Raw genomic sequence first — 21,654 nt, 5'->3', positions numbered from 1 at the left:
TAGGGCACAGTACGCACTAAAATGGCTTTGGGAATAGGAACGGCAATGCACTGCAATGTCCCGAGGGTCAGGGGGGCAAAAACAGGACATAATTACACTATTCTTTCTTGTGGGAACAGGAAACTTTACCATTGTCGTAGGCCATAGGTAGCAATGTCTATTTAAAGTATGTGTCTATTGCGCTCAAAGAATGCCACCAGCCAGGTCCTTCACAATGGTAGTATGCTAACCCCACCAGAAGATGCACTTGACCCACCAGCCTACCGCGTTGGGAGACCTAGGAAAGCAACATCGAAGATAAAACACTGTCTGAGTTTAAGGTATGTATAAGTTGCACCACGTCTGTGGACACATGCCGCAGGCACGGCTCCCCATCAATGCACGCTAGAATGCAGCTATGCCTCTAAAATTTGGTCTAGCTGCTCACACAGCCATCAGCACTGAAACACCTGACGTGCCTCAACACCTCTGCCATTAGAATACAGCAACAACCTACAACAAATTGGGTCTAGCTGGGCACAAATCGAGTCTCCTGCACTAGCACTCTCTTAACCACCAACAGCACCTGCCCACAAACCAGACCTTTGGGTTGCTTACTGAAGCCTAACCAGCCCTCAAGTTCTGATCCCTCCAGAATGTGCACACATCTTAAAGGAACTTTAGAATTTTCACATAATTGGACTTCGTACCTGAGGGCGTTCCAACAACAAAGAACATTGAGACCATACAATTACAATTGGGGAAATAGTGCTTTATCAATGATTACAAAACAAATGTAACAATCATGAAATTAGAGGCTTGCTTTGTATTGTAGTTTGGTTATGTTCCCTGTGGGGAGTATTTAACTACAGAGGTCCTCCAGCCCCCACTTAACTTCCTTTAGTTTCTGTTGCTTATAGTCCTCTCCAGAGGACAAGACTTGGACTCATGCATTCCCTGCCCTCTAGATCCCCATTAGCCTTCATCCTGCCATCCTATATGTACATAATTATCTAAGGACGCCCGTTACCCACTCTGCTCATCTTCCAGTGGCCAGTTCATCACTGGAACATCAAGGTAGATGGCCCTTGGATCCCAATGGTGCGACAGATGTTGCAGTTTTATCCTCAAATCTAGATGCAGTCCAAATGAGTACATAAAACTCACGGTTACAAGGAGGAGTTTGAACAAAATGAAATTAGTACCCAGCCCAGGGTGCCTCACGTACTTAGTAATTCCTGCCTACAGACAAGATCTGCGTTCATGCACAGATCCAAAGTTCATTTAGCATTTAAAATGGTATTGAATTTTAGGTAAAGCAATAAGGAGCCCGCCGTTGAGCTACTTGACTCGCCATTTTTCTTAGAAGGGTTTTTCAAAAGACTATAAATGTATATTGGTATAAATTTTGATCATGTGCTTTGCTCAGGAAGACAAGTGCAACATTATAACTCCAATATACACCGAAATGTATTAGAAATCACCACTTTACACATTTAAAAATAGCCAATTTTCAAAGTCAGAATAAAATAATCTATTTAAAAGATTCCATTGCTGAAAAAACACCATTTAATTGCTCAAAATGTTCATCCATTTTGGATAAGGGTTCACTTAAATTAAAGGTTTCTCTTGTAAGCACCAAGGCAATGCTTAATTGGAATCGTTGGAGAGGGAAAGGTAGAGGAACAAAGACGCAATGAGAAACACACACTGGAGTGGGGGTTGGACAAAAAGATGGTCTAGGACAGCTCAGAAGACCAGTAAGCGTGTGCCAGGCTACATTAACACCAAGAAACAGACTAAACGCGTGTACAGAGGAGTGCGCCTGAAAAGGAGAACCAGACCAGCGTATGGCATATGCAGAATGCAGCTAGTTATTTACTCTTCCATTATGGAAGACACATCACACAGTAGGACACACTACTGAACAAACTGCCAGGAAACATGACCAACCCCTTTAGCAAGTCCCACACACTGTGCAGTGGATCTAAGCTACTCGGCATAGGTCCACAGCCCAGATGCAGCACCAGTTCATTTTACTGCCAAGCCTTCATGGGACATGTCATCCTTTGCTGAGCTCCTTGCCCTGCAGCATCGTCTGCCTGCCATTTTCTATACGGTCACTTGCAAATATTGCACTAGCAGGATTGGCCACCCCACAGCGAGACTCATGCCACAGTATGACACCCCTAACATTGCACCTCGGATCTTAGCATTGTGTCACCTCTGCACCACATTAAATCTTATCAGGAAAACTTGGATTATTTCAGATCAGTTTCAGAAACGTGGCTTGTAAATTCTTCTGGCCAGACCATTGGTTTTGCACTGTCGCCTCGGTTTAAATTCTAACAGCTGCTCTGCCTTTGGGTGCAGTCACTAGGAGCAGTTCTCCAAGCACTTATTTAACCCACTCAAAGCTAAATCAAAATCTCTGCAACCTTCTTAGTTTATAGACAAGACAACTGATCCCTATATTGCCACTGACCTTGCTCCTTCAATTACCACAGAACAAGGTCACAACGTACTCTTGGGGAGGGGGGGGGACTAAACGAAGGCTCGTCTTCTCGGACATCCCCATTTGTTTTTTTTAACTGCACTACACACTGGTCTTCCCATAAATCGCTGTAGGCAACACATAAGACAGGTCCTACATGGACCCCATCAGGGACACAACGTCCTTTTTCCTTCACTCCAATCGTAGGTGCACACATTAACACTACTGCTCATTTTATAGGCAATAACCCTCAGAAATCTGAGGGTTATCTTTCAGAACATGCCATCTGGCAGCTAAAAGTGCAATTGTTGATTTAAATTCCTGATATTTATTCCTTTTTCCGTGGACTGGACAGTAATCTTTCTGCAGCATTGGGTTTCAGCTGCTTGCTTCATGCCCAGATTGCCAGAGATCGTCATATTGCTAGATTAATTCTTATACGGTAGATTTATACAATGTCAGATTAGCTGTTGTCCAGGTGCATTTTGCTTATTTGCCCGAGATAACTCAATGCAAGATTAACCAATTGTATTTTTCAATTAACTCTACTGCTAGGTTAACTGTGCCCAAATGTACTCCACTATTTGGAGGCCCCTTGTTAATAATCTCTCCCACCATAGACCATCACAGAAACCTAGCTCTGAGCAGATCAGTGTTCATACATGACGCCATCCCAGCAGGAGGAGGAATTGAACTTTAAGACACTTCTTTGCCGTTACACCAGCACACAACATCCTGAACTGGAAATATATCTGCTCAAACTTCCATGCAGTTTCCTTCTAATCTACAGACCAACTTGGTGCAACCCATATTTCATAGACAATCTGGCCAACAGTCTAGTTCCCCTGCCACCCTTCTAGATTATATGGTATACAGCTCTTGCGACAGGAGTATTATGTCATCGAGTGAGAACTATATATTGGAGATCTCCTGTGCTTGGACAGTTCATGGGCTGTTCTCACTGCCATTGTTATCACCTTGGTTATCCCACCCTGGTGTTCAAAGGTGCTATCTTCTTGAAGTGTATTGGGTCCCCTTTTGGCAGGATGTAACAAAGAATGGGACTGAAACACCAGCTCTTTACACCTGTAATAAAACGAAGCATGTGCCTTTCTGGTCTCTTACCCCCACACTCTTGTCAATGCTGATCGGTAAGCTTTTAGTCTGTTTCTTGGTGTTATGTAGCCTGGCACACGCTTGCTCTGTTACTATGGTCTTCTGAGCTGTCCTCTTACCCCACACTGCAAGCAAGCAGATACAGGCACCACGGCCAGCAGATGGTGTGGCAGCTGCTTATTTTCCTTGCAGTCAGGGACTGACGTAATAAGAGGGTATTCGTCCCTTCTCCCCAAGGGGGAGCCAATCCCTTTCAGGGAAGGGATTGAACAAGACCCCCCTTTAGGGGACGGGCTCATTTCCAATGAGGAACTCCTTACACCAATCACCTTATCTGCATATACGAGACTGCCTTCTATAATGAAAACCATGTCCTCCTATTTGGCTTCAGGCAATGTTGACTCAAAACACCATCTACAGTAGAAGGGAATCTCCAAGGAGAGATTTGCATGCAAGTGGGACAAGTGGATCAGAGGATAGAGTATGGTGCACAGGGGAAGCCCATTGATGTAATTACACCTTGGTGAGGCAGCACTGAGCCACAAAGCCTGCAGCAATTGTTGAGACGCCAGAGTTCCGGCACAGCAAACAGAGAAACCGTTTGGAGGATGGGTTGAGGAAGAACCAAGAACCATCCAACGTGGTGGAGTGACTACAGCAGTACCGTGGTGGGTCAGGCACCAACCTAACTACACCAAGACCAGTGCAGTCAGCAGCACTGAAAGCCCCCAGGCGGCAGCATCCTGCAGGGACACCAAGAACAGATTTAATGTGAAGCGATAGACCAGGAAGCACAACTTACACAAGCGAGTGCAGAACCCCACAAGGTCACCTTTGACGAACAAAGGTACCATGGTGAACAGAGGCATGAGGCCACTGCGACAATGTGTTAGAGGAACTTGTGAACGTCATGAGGGTGGCCTTTTGAACAGTGACCCCAACATCACTGGACATATGAGGAACGGGATGAACAAGGTTGAACGTGAAACTAAAAACATGGAAAGAGGGGACAAGCCAACAGATTCTTGAAGAATGCAGAGAACACTCCCTAAGAAGTGTGAATGAAGACTACAAAATAAACCAGATAAGCAGAAAAGGAATCCCATACAGAAAACCCACGAGAGGGGGATCCCTAATTCAGATAAAAGCACAAATGTTGGATATCAAGGACATGAGACAAATGGGAAGAGTGAGAGAACACAAGGAGAATGGTTAGACGTACAGCCTTGTCAAGAAACCAGAAGCCAAGAACAGTTGGGAGGAGCTACAAGGGCTCCTGGAAAGGGGAAACTGGTAAAAGGCGAGACATTTTGTCCCATTTAGCGGTTCATATTGGTGGAAAGATCAGTTCGATTTGTACAGGGGCCATTTACTTAGGACTTTCCAACTACAAGACTAGCACCTTCACTTAGGTAGGGAAATCCCCATGGTGATATGGATAGGCTTTTTCTTTATAATTTCCTTAAAGAACAGTGTCCAGTGTGTCCGTCAACTCCTTCAGATCCACCACAGGACACAACTGTTGCACACAGTTGGCCAAGAGTCTTGAGGCAACATGCATCTAGTAGTGTAGAAACATTCTGGTGCGTAATTTTCCAACAGTCATTGTGCAGAGCTCGTAGTCACTCCACTGCCCATCCAGTGTGCCACACCATATGATCTAGTGAGCAACAATACCGTATATAGAGCGTACCAGCACACTGCAGCGGCATCACGAGGACGCCTAGGCCTTAACACCCTCTGCTCGTCTCCATCAGGAACATGCGGTAAGAAGCACATAAGACACCTGTACTCTCCAGCCACACCAACTCGCAACAGCGCAAGACGTTAGTCATCTTTCCTAGTCACGTTGGGCTGCACTGGACCTGGTAGTCACCGCAGTTGCACATGGAATGAGCAATTGCATTATTTGTAATCAATTTCATTCCCACCACCACTGGTTCATGGCATACTTTGCAACCTTTTGTCAAAGGATTTTTTTCCTTGGCAGCTGAGAGCACATTGAAGTTTAACAAGTAAGCCCCATGGCAGGTGAACCATCGGTGGCAAGTGACACACCAAAAGTGCGAGCCAAGAGATATGCAAAGGCAGTTGCAGACTCCCTATTCAACCCACTAGCGACAAAAGATTTTAAGTTCTGCATACTGACCATCAAACCGCAACTGAACTTGGGTCCATAGCGGATTCAGACTAGATTAAACCAACAGCCTCTACCTTGGACTCCAGAATACCAACTCAGACTAAGAACAGCACCTAGCAGCAAAACCACACCAGTAGGTTCACTGTAAACTGCACTGGCTCACCAAACTGAGAACTCTACGCAGACCACCACACTAGGTGTTCCACCCTCAGGGGTCATTTTCAAGGCAATGGGGCCCCGTCACTGGACATCTAATCCTGAACTGGGGGAGGCCCCAAGAAAAAGGAGAGAGTGTTTCCACGAGGTTGCTTGTTGCTGGATGGGCTTGAAAGTCTGTATAGGGCACTAACAGTTCGTTTCCCCCAGCCCAGTTCAGGATTAGCATTCCAGCAACAGACCACATTGCCTTGAAAGAAATGACCAGAGTGAAAACAAGTGTCGGCTACACTCTTACCTACGAGTCTGATTCATAAGAGATTCTATGTGAAGACCAGAGGCTCGGATTATGCAGTTTACTCTATAACAAATATATTCGACAATTCCACACAAATAAAGAACTACACCCCCCCCCCCAGTCCTTTTAAAATAAACATGTGATCAGTCCAGCCAATCCTCACTGCCAGTCCAATAACCTCCATTTCCTGGTCCTTACGCTTTCGTTGCTGCTTGGGCAGCAGTTAAGTACTCATTTATTATATGATATATAAGCGACTGTATGAGACTGTTGAAACGGGATGTTAATGTGGAATTGTAGTAGGATTTATGGTGAAGCGCACGCGAAACAAAGTTTTACAACAGAATGTTCTGCGACAGGCTGGGAGAAGGTCCAGTGCAACAATACTTTTTGGAAGGAAACGCTCTCGCACATAAGAGGGCGCGGAGACTGAACTGCTATTCCGGCACAGGCTCATTTCCGTGTGGAGAACGCCCCGAGACAAGCACATACACACAAAGCACCGTCAAGACATCACTTATCACAGGTAAATAAACCAGAGACTATAACGGAGCACAAGGGTGCCAGAGACGTGACAGAGCAAGGGATTAGAAGGGTGAAACGAGCTTGTAGCGAGGCGAGCTAGCGCCACCTGGTGGCGAAAAAAAAAATCATTCCCGTTCCCAAAACTAATTTACATTTTTAAACAGAATTGGCAGCTGAAAGCAGAAAGTGCAGAGCACTGCAGAATGGTACAGACCAAAGAAAAAAACTGAAGATATAGTAAACCCCAGACCCACATTGAGCTACACATTGACAGGAGCAGGCACAAGAACCCTGTGGTGACCCACCAGTGTGTCATAAGTGTACAGCTCCAGAGAGAAACCCCCATACTAGCAGAAACTGGGCTGAGCCCTGTACGGGACAAGCAGTACAGAGGGTACTCAACGCAGGCATAGGTCCAAGGCAGGAGCTTGGTGATTCTCTCAGGGAATGCAAGTCCTCCGAGAGGCCTGACAAATGCCATGAGCAGCAAGGGGGAAGAAAGCCCTAAAGGCGAGCACTTGCCGCAACCCGCCCGCTCCCAGGGCACATCACACACAAAGAGTGGTGGAAGTGAGGGGGCGGCGGGGCAGTGGTTATAGGAAGTGGATGTTGAGTGGGACGAAACATCCGGAGAAAGCTGAGGAGCGAGACGAGTCCCCCTAGAAAACAAAGCTGCAAAGAAAAGAAAGGCAAAAGGGAGGAGGAAGAGATGGCCGAGGTATTCTACCCAGATTCTCATATCCATCCCAGTTCAGCGGGTGGGTGCCCCACACAAAAACCGACAACTATATTAAGAGGATTAGACAACCTCCATCAAGAGGCCAGGAGTAAACTCAGGGAAGAAAGCACAAGACCACAGGTACCAGACACTGCGCTTGAGAACCCAGAGATCGACAGATATTATCCTTTATGGGAAGGTATGCAGAGACATTGAGGACATTGATGAGATATTCTGTGCCCTTTAACAAAATGGCATTTTCTAAAGAGGCAAACAACCGGAGCAGAAGGTAGATCCGGACATCCTAGCCGGGTAGGGACAGAGGGCAATTTAGGCAATGCCAACACCTTAAGTACAAAACGACAGGTGTATATTGGTCAAAATGGACCTGAAAATGAGTGACCTGGCCACCGAAGAATCCTCAGACAAGGGCAAACTCTTTGGAGATGCATTCATTAAGGAAACTGCGAATGCACCAATATGTATGCTGCCACAGACAAAGCCCAAGCATCAATGAAAAGGGTGTTTGACAGGTTTTTGGATGGGCTGGCAGAGGAAGGGGCTGCTCGGCCAGCCGCTACACCTCATACAACTCCAAAAGCAGGGGCAATTGGAGAGGCCAGGAAGAGCGCAAACCAAACCTTTTTTCAGTCGGGAGGAAGGGGCAGAGGCTGGCGCCATCAATCAAACACAGGTGAGACTAAAAGTAGGGTACCAGATTGCCCAGTGAAACAAGAGATCCCAGTAATTAGGGAGGTGCAGGGGGAGGACTGCTCTGTTCATTGAACAATGAAGACAGTTATCAAGAGATGCGTGGGTAGAACAGACGGTACATGGATTCGAATTCTATTAAGAGCCAGTACAAAAAGTATACCCAAGACCTAGAATAATAATTTGGCACTTATATAGCGCTACAAACCCTCAGGTATCTGAGCGCTGCTTATTACCACCCACGGTGTGTGGTGCTCATTTATCGACCTCGGAAGGATGAAAGGCTGAGTTTGGCCCCGCCGGGATTCGAACCTGCGTCAGCAGGCTCTGCACGGATGTCAAAGCGTGCGCTCTACTCGCTGTGCCACTTGACCGGCTAAGGCTCAGCAAAGACAAAGCCTTATAAACAAAGACATTTTAGGAAGGAAGCCACCACACAGTCAGCAGAATCAGTGCAAGGGTTCATAAGCAATATGTTCCTGCTAAAGGGAAAAAGGACACAAAAACCGGTGATAAACCTCAAGACACCTAAACTCTATACAGGCATTTCAAGATGGAAGGAATCCATCTTTTGAGAGACATTACAAGCAGGGGATTGGCTAGTGAGAAGAGCCCTCAAGGAAGCCTACTTGACAATACCAGTTGCAAAGGAACATCGGACGTTCATTTGATTCTGGTGGGGGAAGTCAAGCATGGGAATTCACATGCCACCCCTTCGGCTGAGCGGTAGCACCCTGGGCATTTACTGTTGAGAGCAGTGGTCAGTCACCTACCTAGTTGACTAGAAGTAACTATCCTATTACAGAGCCTGTAGTTTTTAATAAATTGGGAGAAATCCTGAGTTGAAAGCAACAGACTTGTGATAAGACACAAGCTACCACTCAGCTTACCAATAGCGAAAGTGAACCTGGTCAAGAAAGATCAGGACTATACTAGCAAAGGAAGTTATCAGAGAACTGGCCAGATTGGTAGGGAGATTAGCAGCCTCCAACGTACCAATCTTCCCAGAGAATGAGCTAGAACTCCACATCATTTATCTGGAACTGACTGGTCTTTCGCGATGGGCGTCGGGCCCAGGACAGAGCAAACCTACTGAAAATGGACGTGTCAGCAATATGTTTTTTGAACAGGTTAGTAGGGACAAAGTCCAGGATGCAGGCAGAACTGGCAAAAGATTTCTGGCACGTGTCTACAGAACAGAATCAGCGTGACAGCGGAGTATCTCTCAGGTCTACAGAACGAATCTAGAATGCGAGACATTTGATGGATGCCAGCAACTGGCAACTAGACCAAAGTATTTCAGACCTTGATGGAGATGAGGGTCCCAGGCAGGACAGATCTGTTTGTATCCAGGTTTAACACTCAGCTAGACCGGATCTTCAGCCGGAGACTAGACCCAGCAGCGGAAACGACAGATGCAGTTTTACATAAGTGGGGGCCGGAGAGAGCATGCTTTCCCACCATTCGCAATGAATGAGAGAACAGTAGCGCAGGTCTTTAAGGACACATGGTGATCCTCGACTGGAAGAGTCATGTGTGGTTCCATGACCTTCTGAAAACAGCGATAGACAAAACCATCATTACTCCCGCAGTCCGAGAGCTACATTCAGGCTCCAGCAGTGGAAATTCATCCTCACGTTCAGGAAAGCAACCCGAGACTGAACACTTGGGCGATTTCCGGGGAACCTGGCAGAAGCCAGGATATGATGCTGAGAAACTCATTAAGCAGGCCTGGGCACCAGAAAAGCCTACAGTCCGGCTTAGGCACGTTAGAAAAGCTGGTGTGTGGAACGGCACAAATTCCACTACGGCAAATATAGTGCATAGTCAAACGTGGAGCGGCTTGAACAGCACAAGGCAAAGCCTACAGGGCGGTGAATACGTGTCGATCAGCTGGGAACCCCAAGATTGAGAATGCACCAGTGGGTGAGCACCCATGTGTATGGAAACTTTTCAAAGGGGTAAGGCTGTGATATTCCCGGATGTTAATATGGTATTGAATGCATCTTGTATCTACTAACTGGCCAAACAGCCACCAACCGTTGAGGAAGGCATTACCAGCAAAGCTCACTACACTGCTTTGCCTCATAACTGCAAGAGTGTTGGATGTTAAGGCACTGAAAGTCCCATCAGGGGTCACAATCTATATTAAAAGGACGAAGACAGGTATGCTGCATTCCCAGACCAACCAAGATTATGTAGTTTGCGGTTTTACAACAGCGCGACAAGTAATTTTAAAGCCGATGGGGATGACAATTGTTCAGCAATTAGGAAACCATTCAAGGCTGTGTCAGCAGCAATTCTAAATTGGTCAAATGCATGATACAAGCGGGTATTTATCGATATTGGGTCCATATAATCAGAGGAGCTAGGGAATCAATAGCACAAGTGGAAGATATTTTTAAGACCGCAGACTGGTCTAGGGAGGCAACATTTAAAGAATGTTACTCCAAACCGATAGATCAGATGGCAGTGAGTAAACTTTGAACTAGCATAATCCGATCCTCCAGTCTTTGACAAAGAATACGGAGTTAATGAGACCGAGAAAGAGTAAGGATAAAGGTTATTGGACTGGCAGTGAGAATTGTTTGGACAGATCACATGTATACATACCATATCAAAAATTGACAATTTCTTGGGCAATGTAGTACTTTTCAGTTGATGTTATAATGCTGCTCAAGTTTTTGAGCAAAGAAAGCATAATCCTTTGCCTCCCTACCTCTAATAGAAGCTTGACTTTAGTATGGAAAAAATTACACATCCTCATTCTTGATGCTTTGAAGGGTTCAACCCCCCCCCCCATCCCCAAGTGCAACTTCCTATTCTAGGACAGTGAGACTGTCGCAAGTGAACCCTTAATACGGAGCAGGGTAGAACCAAGTCAAGCGCATGCTAATCCAATGGTTCTAGTGCTCCAACCTTACTCATCGGATGTCAAGCAGTCCGATATGCAACAGTGCTCTGTACTGCCACAATACAAACTTTTCCAGAACTCCAAGGGTGCAAGCTATTGTAGTCCTTTTTGCTCCTTGAGCCAGTTGTAATGTCCAACTATAGATCTGTCTCAATGTTTTTATAACCTGAAACAGGCACGACACGCATCAAGTAGCTATGGATTGCCTAAAGCACCAAAATTACCCACAAAGCAACAAGCAGGAGCCAAATGGCTTCAAACAAGTGTGAACCCTATGACCCAAAGGGCATGGGTGGCGGCCCAACAAGCCAAATCATTTAGGATGCTGACAAGTTAACAAGGAAACTGGAACAGTAGGCAGTCAATAAATGAGTTCTGAATAGTAGTAGTACTAGTCATTTGTATAGCATCTCTGTCCCATTAATATGGCCTCAAAGCACTTGCCAAGGTGTGGGAAGTTGTGCAAAGGCTAGAATGTGTGTGCATTTCGGTCAAGGTAATGAATTAGGAGGGCTGGAGGGGCTCCCCAAAAAAAGCAACCCATGTAGTTTGGCATATGGAGGGTGCAGAGCGGGTCGGGGGGGAATACATGCAATAGAAGTGTCCAGCAAGACCATTTTGTCACAGGTCGTCACTGCATTGCAATGTGTGGAGGTGGGTAGCCGTGCCTGTGGCCAAAGTTCACTGAAGAGGTAGGTGCATACATACCTGATCGGACAGAGCCTCATCTTTGAAGTAGTTGGTTATCACCCTGTGGCAACAAATCCCAAATACCCCATCTAAGCGTATACATAACTGAAATGTTTGCCAGTTTTGATTAACCAACAGGCAAAAATCGAAAAAACATGGAAAACCGCTGTGTAACTATATCACAAAAAATATAGTTTAACCTGTCCATCTAAGGTGAGTTACTGTTTCTACCAGATATTAAGGAGGTACACCCAATACATTTTACTGAGTGCAAGATCAAATTAGGAGTGCCGGAAGTCCCAAAAAAAAAAATATATATACACACATACACACAATTGTACAAAAGATAGCACTTTGTACAGTGCACCCAAACTTGAGCAGAAACGAGTGAGGGGATTAGAGGAAGAGAAGGGAAAAAATAAAGGCAGAGGCAAACTCACTAATTATTGAAACAATTGAGAAGTGCAAATATATTTCTCATGTTAGTAGCATAACTGAACTACGATTTGAAGGCACAAGTATATGCAGTGTTATTTCTAAGAATGCAACCTTTAGACAATGTTGAGGTTTGAAAAACAGCAAACCAATAGGCAGCTCCAAGTTAAGTGTGTGAATAGCCATAAAAAAAATCCAGCCAAAAAAAGTGATAACCAATACTTTTTTTATTCTGTACAACACATCTATGCCTTAACAGCAAATTTACGCATCGGGTACAGGCGCTCTCTTCGGGTTTGCTTTTTGGTCTTCAAACCTTCTTCGTGTTTGTTGAGTCTGCGGCGCAAAGCACGAGTTTTCTTGGGCCTCAGGTCAAGGGGCTTGTACTTCTTGCCCTATCACAGAACACAAAACGGCAGATTAGCAATTGAAAGATATTTAAGAACATTAGATGTCCTGCAGCTTTGGGTTATGCCTTGCAATATACCAAACGATTGCACCCCATCACAAACCCCTGTGCGTTATGATCTTGCCAGAAATATGCTCAAACTACCCCCTTACAGCCACTGAAAGGATTTCTTTTATACTGCAGTATGAAGCCGGATTTAGAAGTAAAGCAATTTATGTAGGTTCGGCGTCTGCATTGGGCAGGCTGCAGATTCTCATGGTAGGTCCATAATACACGTTAAATAGTCTTATTTTGTTGCCATGCAAGTAATTTGTGCATGCATTCAGCAGTTCACGATGCATGCATAACTCATACTTCTGCAGTACATACTCCACACGCACACAATACACCATTACTTGCTAAGAGTCAATCCCTTGCAGGTGATTGTGAGGCCTGTACCTTGTGACTGCACCCAGCACCCACATATGTTGGGTGCGCCAGTGTATATTACCAACTTTTAGGTCACTTCCCCCACTAACTTTTCTGCTGCAAGAGGAAATGTGGAGCTAACGTGATGAATGCATGCGAGACATTTCTTCCGACAGAAAAGTGTCCTGTGAAGGAGGAATACCCGATATATAGATGGGCCTACACTTCTTACCTGAACTACAAAACGGAAGTATAAACTATAAGGTACGCTACACCTGTGGGTTAGTATTAAAGGTGGTCCGATTGGAATTGAAACAAAGGGTGGAGTACTGTCAGTATGGGACATAATCAAGTCCTTCATTCCTCTGGGGAGGTTACGATTGGCAAAGGCTATTCAGACATGTAGTTTGGCAAAAGCTGGACATGTAGTTCCTCCTCAAAATGTGTCAATTCTGAAATTGACAAACATTGTTACAGAAATTGTCAAATAGCATAAGAGACTACACTGGGTGCAATATGTGCAAGGATGACAAGATACCACCTAATTTATGTAGCAATTCACAGTGCCATAGAATAAACTGCGTACAGGTGAAATGGTGGTTGGGGACAAAGATTACATTGAAAAATAGATTAAGAGGGTTTCAAAAGAATAGTGGCGGCAAGAACTACAATCTGAGGTGTGAGAGAATTACCTAAGGCGGAGCACCACCTGTCCCATCTATACTTGCAGGGTGAGGTGGGTATCAGCACGTTGCCTTGCAAAGAGGTTACCTGCTGGATTACAGTAACGGATCTCACCTGATATAGGATCGTGCCAAACCAGGCATTTGAAAACTCAGTATTTTAAAATGAATTATGTGCTTGACGGAGCCAATGAAGACGTTCTCGAAAAGGAGAAAATCATAGAGAAAATCATAGAGAAAGTATCACATGAAATATTTGGAGCCAACTGAACACAAGCAGGCGACAGTTGGTAGGCAGAGATACCTCCCAAAGGTGCATTTACTTGGTTTTAGTGTAAGGTGAGGGGACAAAACTGGAAGATACCGGTGACAACTCAAGTGCATGACATGGATAAAAATAGCACCAATTGCCAGGTTTTCGGAGGGCAAGACGGGAGATCAATAAACATTTTTATTTAGTTTTGTTGCGGGGATCATTAGGTATTTATTGAGCACTTTGGAAGCAACGCAAATGCTTTACAAGTCATAGGAAGGAGAACACAACGATGGAAGCAAGATTGTATTTGCAAGGAATCAATACAAAGGACAGCAATGGCACAGAAACCTGCACGCAACCAGGGAAGCAGACGATCGACCAGTCTCAGTCAAGTAATACTGTGCAGGTGAAAAGACTCGAAGACACCCTACCTGCATGTAAAGCTCAACATAGGCGTTATTACATGCAGGAATGAGAGTACTGAACATCCACAAGTCATAGTAGGTTGGTCTTCCTCTGCCCATTGTATTCTTTAATTTATTATTTTGTATGCATTGCTGTTTTAATTGTCCACCATCCCTTGTCCCCTCCCCGTTCCCCCGTTGGCGCTTTGAAACAGTATTTGCTTCCTTTATAAGCACCTACAAAGCGAATAGCCTCCAGTTTTGTTTCGATCCTCTGTGCTCCCGCTTCAGGTCGTTTAACAAGGTTTACAATGTTTTCTAGGCAACGATGGACACAAGGGACCAATACAATTACAGATAAAGTCAACTGCCATGCACAAAGATCCCAAGCACATGGCATGTCCCAGTCAGGTGGAGGCATACCCAGACCGATTCATAAATACTCCTGCACAGACCCACACAAAACGCCAACAGAAATGGCCAGTACACAGTGGCAGAGGAAGAAACTATTACTGCCCGATGCAAAGTGGGAAGAATGTATCTTAATGTGAACTCGGTGCAAAGAGCCGTTTATTACAAAAGCATTACCATTTTTACTCGATCGGGAATGGCACTTACTATCTAAATATCTAAATAATTGTACTCCAACTAGGAAGTAAAACCTTTTTTTTAAACTGCTAAATCTTGGCGCACTGGGCATACCAGACACAAGGTCTACACCTGCGATTTTATCCAAATCCTTATTTCAAGATGGGAAGGAAAAGGGTGGGTTAGACACCAAGCCCATCTACAATTATATACATACACACACACTAGCACGTGATCTGACCAAGAGACACATTGAATAAAAGATTCTGGAGCCTCCAACCAAAAAATGAATGGTTTTAAAAAGAGTTGCCAAGTTTATGTGAAGCAGATTACGTTTCAAGTATAGCAAGTCCGAAATAGTTGATAGTTTGGCTCAATCGGTATTGGCTGATAACTAGAATTCAAAATACAAAATCTTAAGACCTCACAACAGGCAGCTTTACACAGTATCTTAGAAAAGCATTTCATAAAGTAATTAGTTTTTAGTTCAAATAATGAACTTTACAAAATATTTCCAGCAAACATACAATCACATTTCATATTCACACAAAACATATATACTTATATTTAAAGAGATCAGTAAAATCATCATCAGGCTAACCACTGTGTTTGACAGTTTCTTTCAACAAGAGAATTAAAATGTACACTTGTGGCATAAACCACTATCCCAGCCGCAGTTGGGCCTGTGTCCATACTATGCAGGGCAATTTGGACTGTCAGTGTTCACACAATAGGCCCAAAAAGCTTCCGATTAGGTATCTTAGCACACATACTTGGAACACATCACAGGACATTGCATCAAGACATGCCTTGTGGTCCCGGGTTCCTTATGATTTTTTACAAATACGACAAAACTGCTCTTCCACTGAGCAGCGAGTCTCCCTGCACCATAAGCAACGGTAGCTCGTTTATTCGCAAACCATCTAAAATCCCTGATCAAAGGGTGGAGGCTTTTCACCAGATACTGCTGAGGCCTTAGATATTTGTAACAAATTAGATTTTTCTCAGCATTCCCACATAGGTGGAATTGCTCACCCAGTCCCATTTTTCAAGCTTGTTTCTGAAGATCTCAACTTCTCATAATCGGTACCCCTACTAAAGTGAGGGGTCTAATCATCTTAAAACATTCCTCATTGAGGCTCTTCAACTTTTTCCTTGTGTTTTGTACGTGCCCCTTGACCATCTTTGTCCCAAAATATTCAGTAATGGACACTGGGTTCAACACAGCTTTCATATACAACGGGCACGACCTGGACCCCCAATGACGTCAGTCCTAGACTAAGGGCTGCCATACTGGTCCCTGGTGGTAGGCTAAAAAAACCTTCCTCCAAAAATGCCCCTCCAGGACATTTATCCATGTCAGATTATTCATGGTAAGGACTTCCAAGCCATAAATAATCGCCGGCACAAAGCTCTGCTTATAAAGTTTTGTAATTCCACCGCGGGTATATGCCGACTGGCCTGCAAACATTTTGATGGTGTATGCATTGCCCAGCCTCTCTTTTCTACAATTACTATAATTACCACTGCATGAAAACTCCAGTCCCAGGTACAGAACTATTTACTTCATCCCCACCCTAAATCCCATGTTTAACGCGAGCTATAACCATCATTTTAGGTCATTTTTGCCTACGTAATCAGGCCTTTAGCCTGGCCCAGTCCAAAATGACCAAGTCATCAGCGTCAGGTGCACACCACAGCATGTTCAAACCGAGTATCAGCAGCCAGCAGGTCTGATAAGTTGAGCATACACGGAACATTGTTTAACCCCCGTTAGTCAATACCTCCTGTTAATGTACCCGAGTCGTCCAGTCTAACCTGGACACTTGTATTGCTATGGAATTTAATAACAATGTCCAAAAGCCAATCAGGGAAGCACAGTCTTAGCCCACAATTTATGACTGTTCAAAATCAAACGCAGCTGAAAAAAATATACGACTATTAAGTAAGGTGCTGTGCTATCCCTTCCTGATGGCACCTCGATTACCGAGTCCAACAGCCCAATATTATCCCTGGTCTAAACCCAGTTTGTGCAGGGTGCAATACATGCAAGTTTTCTGCCCACTTGTGCAGTACCAGGATCAGCGAGACAGCTTTCCAGTCACATCAAGTAGGGAAAGCAACCAGTAATTTTCAGGAGCTTCCCCATCTCCTTTCCTATGCACCGGCAGCAGGATAGCCTGTTACCAAGTTTTTAGTAAAACCCCTTCTACATCTTTTTTGGACAGTATCAGCAATTGCGCTCACTCCCAAGGGTTAGCCCCAATTACGGCATTCTAAAGCCCATTTGGGGGTGCTGCACAGGAGCCGTTCGGACAATCGCTGTATGTATATCTATAATCAAATTGCAGTGGCAAAGTTTTCAAAGTTATGAGCGCATGTCCCTATTCTCGTCAATTATGTTTATTGGCAATATATTCGACCCACTTCAGTGCTGAGATGGGGATTACGAAGCATTTGGGGTGGGGGGGATTATCACTTCAGACCATGTAATTGATTGAAGCAGTACCCGGATTCCCGAATATCTGCTATATGAGCTCCACCCGAAACCTCTCGGGTCATGAGGTTGTTTAGAATACGGGCAACTGTTAGATGCGACAAATTATAATGCGGAGACTGCTAGAAAAGTTGTGGTATTTTCTTTAAGAGGCAGACTTAAAAGGATTAGCCACTACACATGCCTGGCCCACAATATTTTCCTGAAGCGAAAAAGCTTTGAAGCTTGCCATTTTCAGGGAACCTGGCTTAGAGGGGTCTAGGGATCAATGTTACGGCCATTAGTGAGGCTTGCGGATGTTGGTTACTGTAAAAAGAAAACCTTCAATTTAACAGATTACAATGCCCTTGGACCTTAATTTGCCCCCCATTTGTAGCAGCTAAAAATTACTGTGATAAATGAGACTAGACCCAAGAGCAAGCATGCAGTCTACCAAAACAGTTTCCATTTCACAAATTGTACTTCATTTGTTGCATGCCAGTACCTCATGCTAACAAGCAAGACTGACAAGCCATTGGGCTGCTGACAGTTAAGTATGCTAAATAAGCGAGTTATGGTAACCAACAGGCAAACACCCACAGAAAAGACTACAAGTGTGGTAGATGTTCAACCAACAACCTTCCAAATAATCACCAGATCCTTGGGAAAATACATTCTGCAATTTACATTACAGTGCAAGCTTAACCTTTAATTTCTGCAGCTGGCATACCAACAAAACCCCAGCAGTTAAACGAAAAAAATAAACGCCCGCCACAAACTTACTTTGTAGAATTTTCGTAGGTTTTCCTTTTGTGTCTGGTTGATGACTGTAAGAACTCTGGCAATGGACTTGCGGACTACTCGGCTGTAAATAAAAATAAGCATCACTGGCTAGCATACACCCTAAATACAGTTAACTAGGTGCTCTTATCTTTACTAATACGGATGTAAAGCAAGTATACATGCAACACTATTACGTACTAAAGTCAATTAAGAAAAAAGTATTGAGAATTCAAGTTCAAAGTCGCAGTGCCGCATGTAAACAGCAGACCGCGTCAGCACAATATTATTGCAAAACCTGAAGAGAACAAGCAGGTGCATGTCGGTTACAACAACCTAAACAAGCAAATAGTTAAGGGTCCATCTGGATGGCAACGTCGCCCAACCAATGGCATGCACATCGAAATTGTTGAACCACTCACATCTTAGACAGCTTGGAAGCAGCACCACCAGTCACTTTGGCAACACGGAGTTGCGACAGTTCAACCTTGAGGTCATCCAGCTGCTTAAGAAGATCTTCCTTCTTCTTACCACGGAGATCGCGTGCCTTGATTTTTGCCTAGAAAATAACACCAACATTAATACAAGAGTGCAAAATACACCAGACCCAAATGTGAAGATGCAAGTAACACCAACGCGTCAGTCCCACTAGGCAAATCACTACCTACTACGCAAACTCAATCAACCGTGGCCAATACACCCAAAAGTACAAGCTATCAGCCTGGTCCACTCGCAGCTCTATGGACAACAGTGGGTTATGAGAAAAACAGATTAGACGCACCAACATCAAATCTGCCTTAAAAAAAAAGTATGTAGGCGTTTTATGGACCACAAACAGAGTAAGCATCACCTAGTAGACCGACCTGCAAAGAACTGGAAGAAATGAAAATACATAACAAAAGCCTTTCCGACTCAAATCTTCCCACGTCCAGCCTCTCTTGCCTTAAGAGATTTACACCCTGGAGTCAGATCAAGGAGGCAAGCATCCCCCAAAAGCCAAATACGGACACCCTTCTGCCAAAGCCGCCCAGCAACAGCACAATGCAACGTGCATCTAGCTATAACTAGAATACCCAAACAAAAAGGTAAAACCGTAGTCCAAAGAGCCGTGATGCCTGCCTAAAATACTACATCAAGAAAGGGCACACCACTGAACCCACCTACAACTGTTCTGTTTATACCCACACAACATTCTCAACTGAAAACGTGGACCTCAACAGGCCATACAATGTGCTACTTGAGTAGCACATTTGACTAAGCAATGAATTGTGCACCCCGACCTATTCATTACTGAGAAATCCTTCCTACATGGCCGCAAAAGCCAACCAAGCAGACGCTGTATCTGTATTAATGTATACCTACGCGATGTTACGTCCGCGCTCAATAAATACCATAATAATGCAGCACCCAGCACCACAGATCTCCTTTAAAGCCCCCACTTACAAGTCTCTAGATGACAATGCATCCTCCCACCATGACAGCAGTCCCTGACCACCTGCAACTGCTGGGTTATTATGCGTGTGTATGCAAATAGGACGCGTGTGCTCGTCCTCAGCACATACCTAGAGCAACCACAAAGAACACACGTGTTTTTGATCCAATTACTAAAAGTAAGAAATTAGACATGTGTCGGACTAACTATACGGCAGCTTTGGAACCAGGCATTTCCATTATTCCGTTGCCCACATCCCCCGTTGTCAGCTCTTAGGTGGGGGGAAAAAGTCGAACGCAGACTACAAAGCGAGTAAAGCTCGCAAAGTGCATTAGACACGTGTCATTTCGCCAGCCCCTTCCTACGTATCAGGTAGGAAAGTGTGTGGACTTCCCAGTAGAGTCTACATGTCGCATTGCGTTTCTAACATTTGCTGTTTTTATTTAAAGGCACACACAGATAAGTGAACTGCTCCATTAAACCGCGCAAGATTGCTACAACTTTACATTCATATTCCCAAACGTGGTGTTAACGTTTAACCATCTAAACTGGCTGTACAGGATACGGCTAAACAGTATTAAGTGACTGTTTTGAAGCTTTGCACGAGGAGCGTACGCGAAGAAACATTTTGTAGAACAGAAGCGAGATCAAAACCAAGGCGACAAAGAGCGAAGCAACCCAGATCTCGCAGTCTAGTACCCCCAAACCTGAAATCAAGCCCAAGCCAGCATTATCAACACTCGCTGCACGTGCTTGCCAGGGCAAATCAAGCGCCCTGCAATAGAGCTTAATTAGACAGAAGACTTCCCCAATAAGTTAACTATCATGGTCCTGCATCCCGGCACCATCCCATAATGCACCTCACTGACACTAATGAAAACACCCCCCGTTAGCCCCTTCGGGTAACAGGCTGGGAATGGTTATAGCGGCAACACAAACTAAATTTGCTCCCCGATGTTCCGTCATTCACCATGTAGCCCACAGTGATAATATGAGATATTGCCAACGGCCTTAAGCCGTCATCTTGCCCCAGAACTCCGCGTCATTAATTCGTTTCGATTGTCCACAATGCCAGAACAACACAATAGCCGTTGTTCTTTTAGGGGGAACCCTGTGCTTAGACTCTAGCGGCCTCGGCGAGTTCTGGGGATAAGCAAGGAGGGCGGATGACAGCAGATTGTTCAGGACCAGATCAAACTCACCATGGTCGCTGAGAGCTGCCACCGGAAAGGAAAGCAGAGGCGAGAAGGCCGAGCTCTTCCGGGTGATGGTCCGTACTAACTGTAACGCAAAAGAAGGGGTGTCGCGTTCTCGTGTGTTGCCTCCCACGAGAGAAAGTATTGGTACGTCCCGATTCCCAAGCAACTGTAGAAATAGAAAAGGCACTGCTTTCTGCGGCTGCGCCTCAGTCTCTCGGGGGGGGTGGGGATGGGTGGTGTCGACAGCTGGTTTATACCGAAGAGAGTACCTCCTGAAACCAAATTTATATTTCACACCGGCCTCTCAGCAATAACTGCACATTCACTGGCCTATTTTGGCGATTTCGGCTGCAGAATATTAAATAGAGGCTCTGAACACTAAGTGGGACTTGGAGTTACATTCCATTTGTTTTGTTCTGCAACTTGGTTTTAGGCTGCCATTTATTGAGCGCTGCAGCAGTCCGAACAGGACCTTTTTTTTAAATTTATTTAGCTGTGTTAGGGGTGGCTGTTGGATTTTTTAATTGGAGGTGCGTAAATGTTTACTCCCAAAGTCCCAGTTAATTACTGGTAATCCTCATTAGTCCTACTCTTCCTCATCACAGTACTTACTAGTGGGGATTTTACCTAACATCGATACCTCTGCACCCCCTCATCTCTGAGAGTACAAATTCCCAACCCCCACAACATGTTGGTTTCAATACCCCCTGGCCTAACACATCATTGAAGGGTTTTCACGCCACACCATCTTGGCAGAGGAGGGGTGTAAGTACTGTGACGAGGAAGAGTAACACTATGAGTAATGAAGATTAACAGTAAATAACCTGGTCCTTATTCCTCATC

General features: G+C 44.8%; 1 protein-coding gene across 1 annotated transcript; it reads right to left on the bottom strand.

The window, feature by feature from the left end:
- Positions 1-12,388: 12,388 nt before the first annotated feature.
- RPL35 (ribosomal protein L35) lies at positions 12,389-20,989 on the bottom strand. Its single transcript, XM_069609442.1, has 4 exons — positions 20,815-20,989; positions 18,603-18,739; positions 18,184-18,265; positions 12,389-12,571 (listed from the first exon to the last, which is right to left on the bottom strand). Exons 1-4 carry the CDS (start codon positions 20,815-20,817, stop codon positions 12,422-12,424), a joined length of 372 nt encoding a protein of 123 aa, XP_069465543.1. The 5' UTR covers positions 20,818-20,989; the 3' UTR covers positions 12,389-12,421.
- Between the last annotated feature and the right edge of the window lie 665 nt (positions 20,990-21,654).

Source organism: Ambystoma mexicanum, chromosome 8 (assembly GCF_040938575.1).
Source record: "Ambystoma mexicanum isolate Mex_15411 chromosome 8, UKY_AmexF1_1, whole genome shotgun sequence".
Taxonomy (NCBI): Eukaryota; Metazoa; Chordata; class Amphibia; order Caudata; family Ambystomatidae; genus Ambystoma; species Ambystoma mexicanum.
Note: the sequence above shows the minus strand (reverse complement) of the source record. Positions and strands in the feature narration are given on the sequence as shown.

Bases quoted from the DNA above. Each gene is read 5' to 3' on its own strand.
- RPL35 (XM_069609442.1), bottom strand. The intron at 18,266-18,602 runs GTGAGTGGTTCA...TTTTATTTACAG, and splicing joins GCTTCCAAGCTGTCTAAGAT to CCGAGTAGTCCGCAAGTCCA. The intron at 12,572-18,183 runs GTAAGTTTGTGG...GTTCTGTGATAG, and splicing joins ACCTACGAAAATTCTACAAA to GGCAAGAAGTACAAGCCCCT.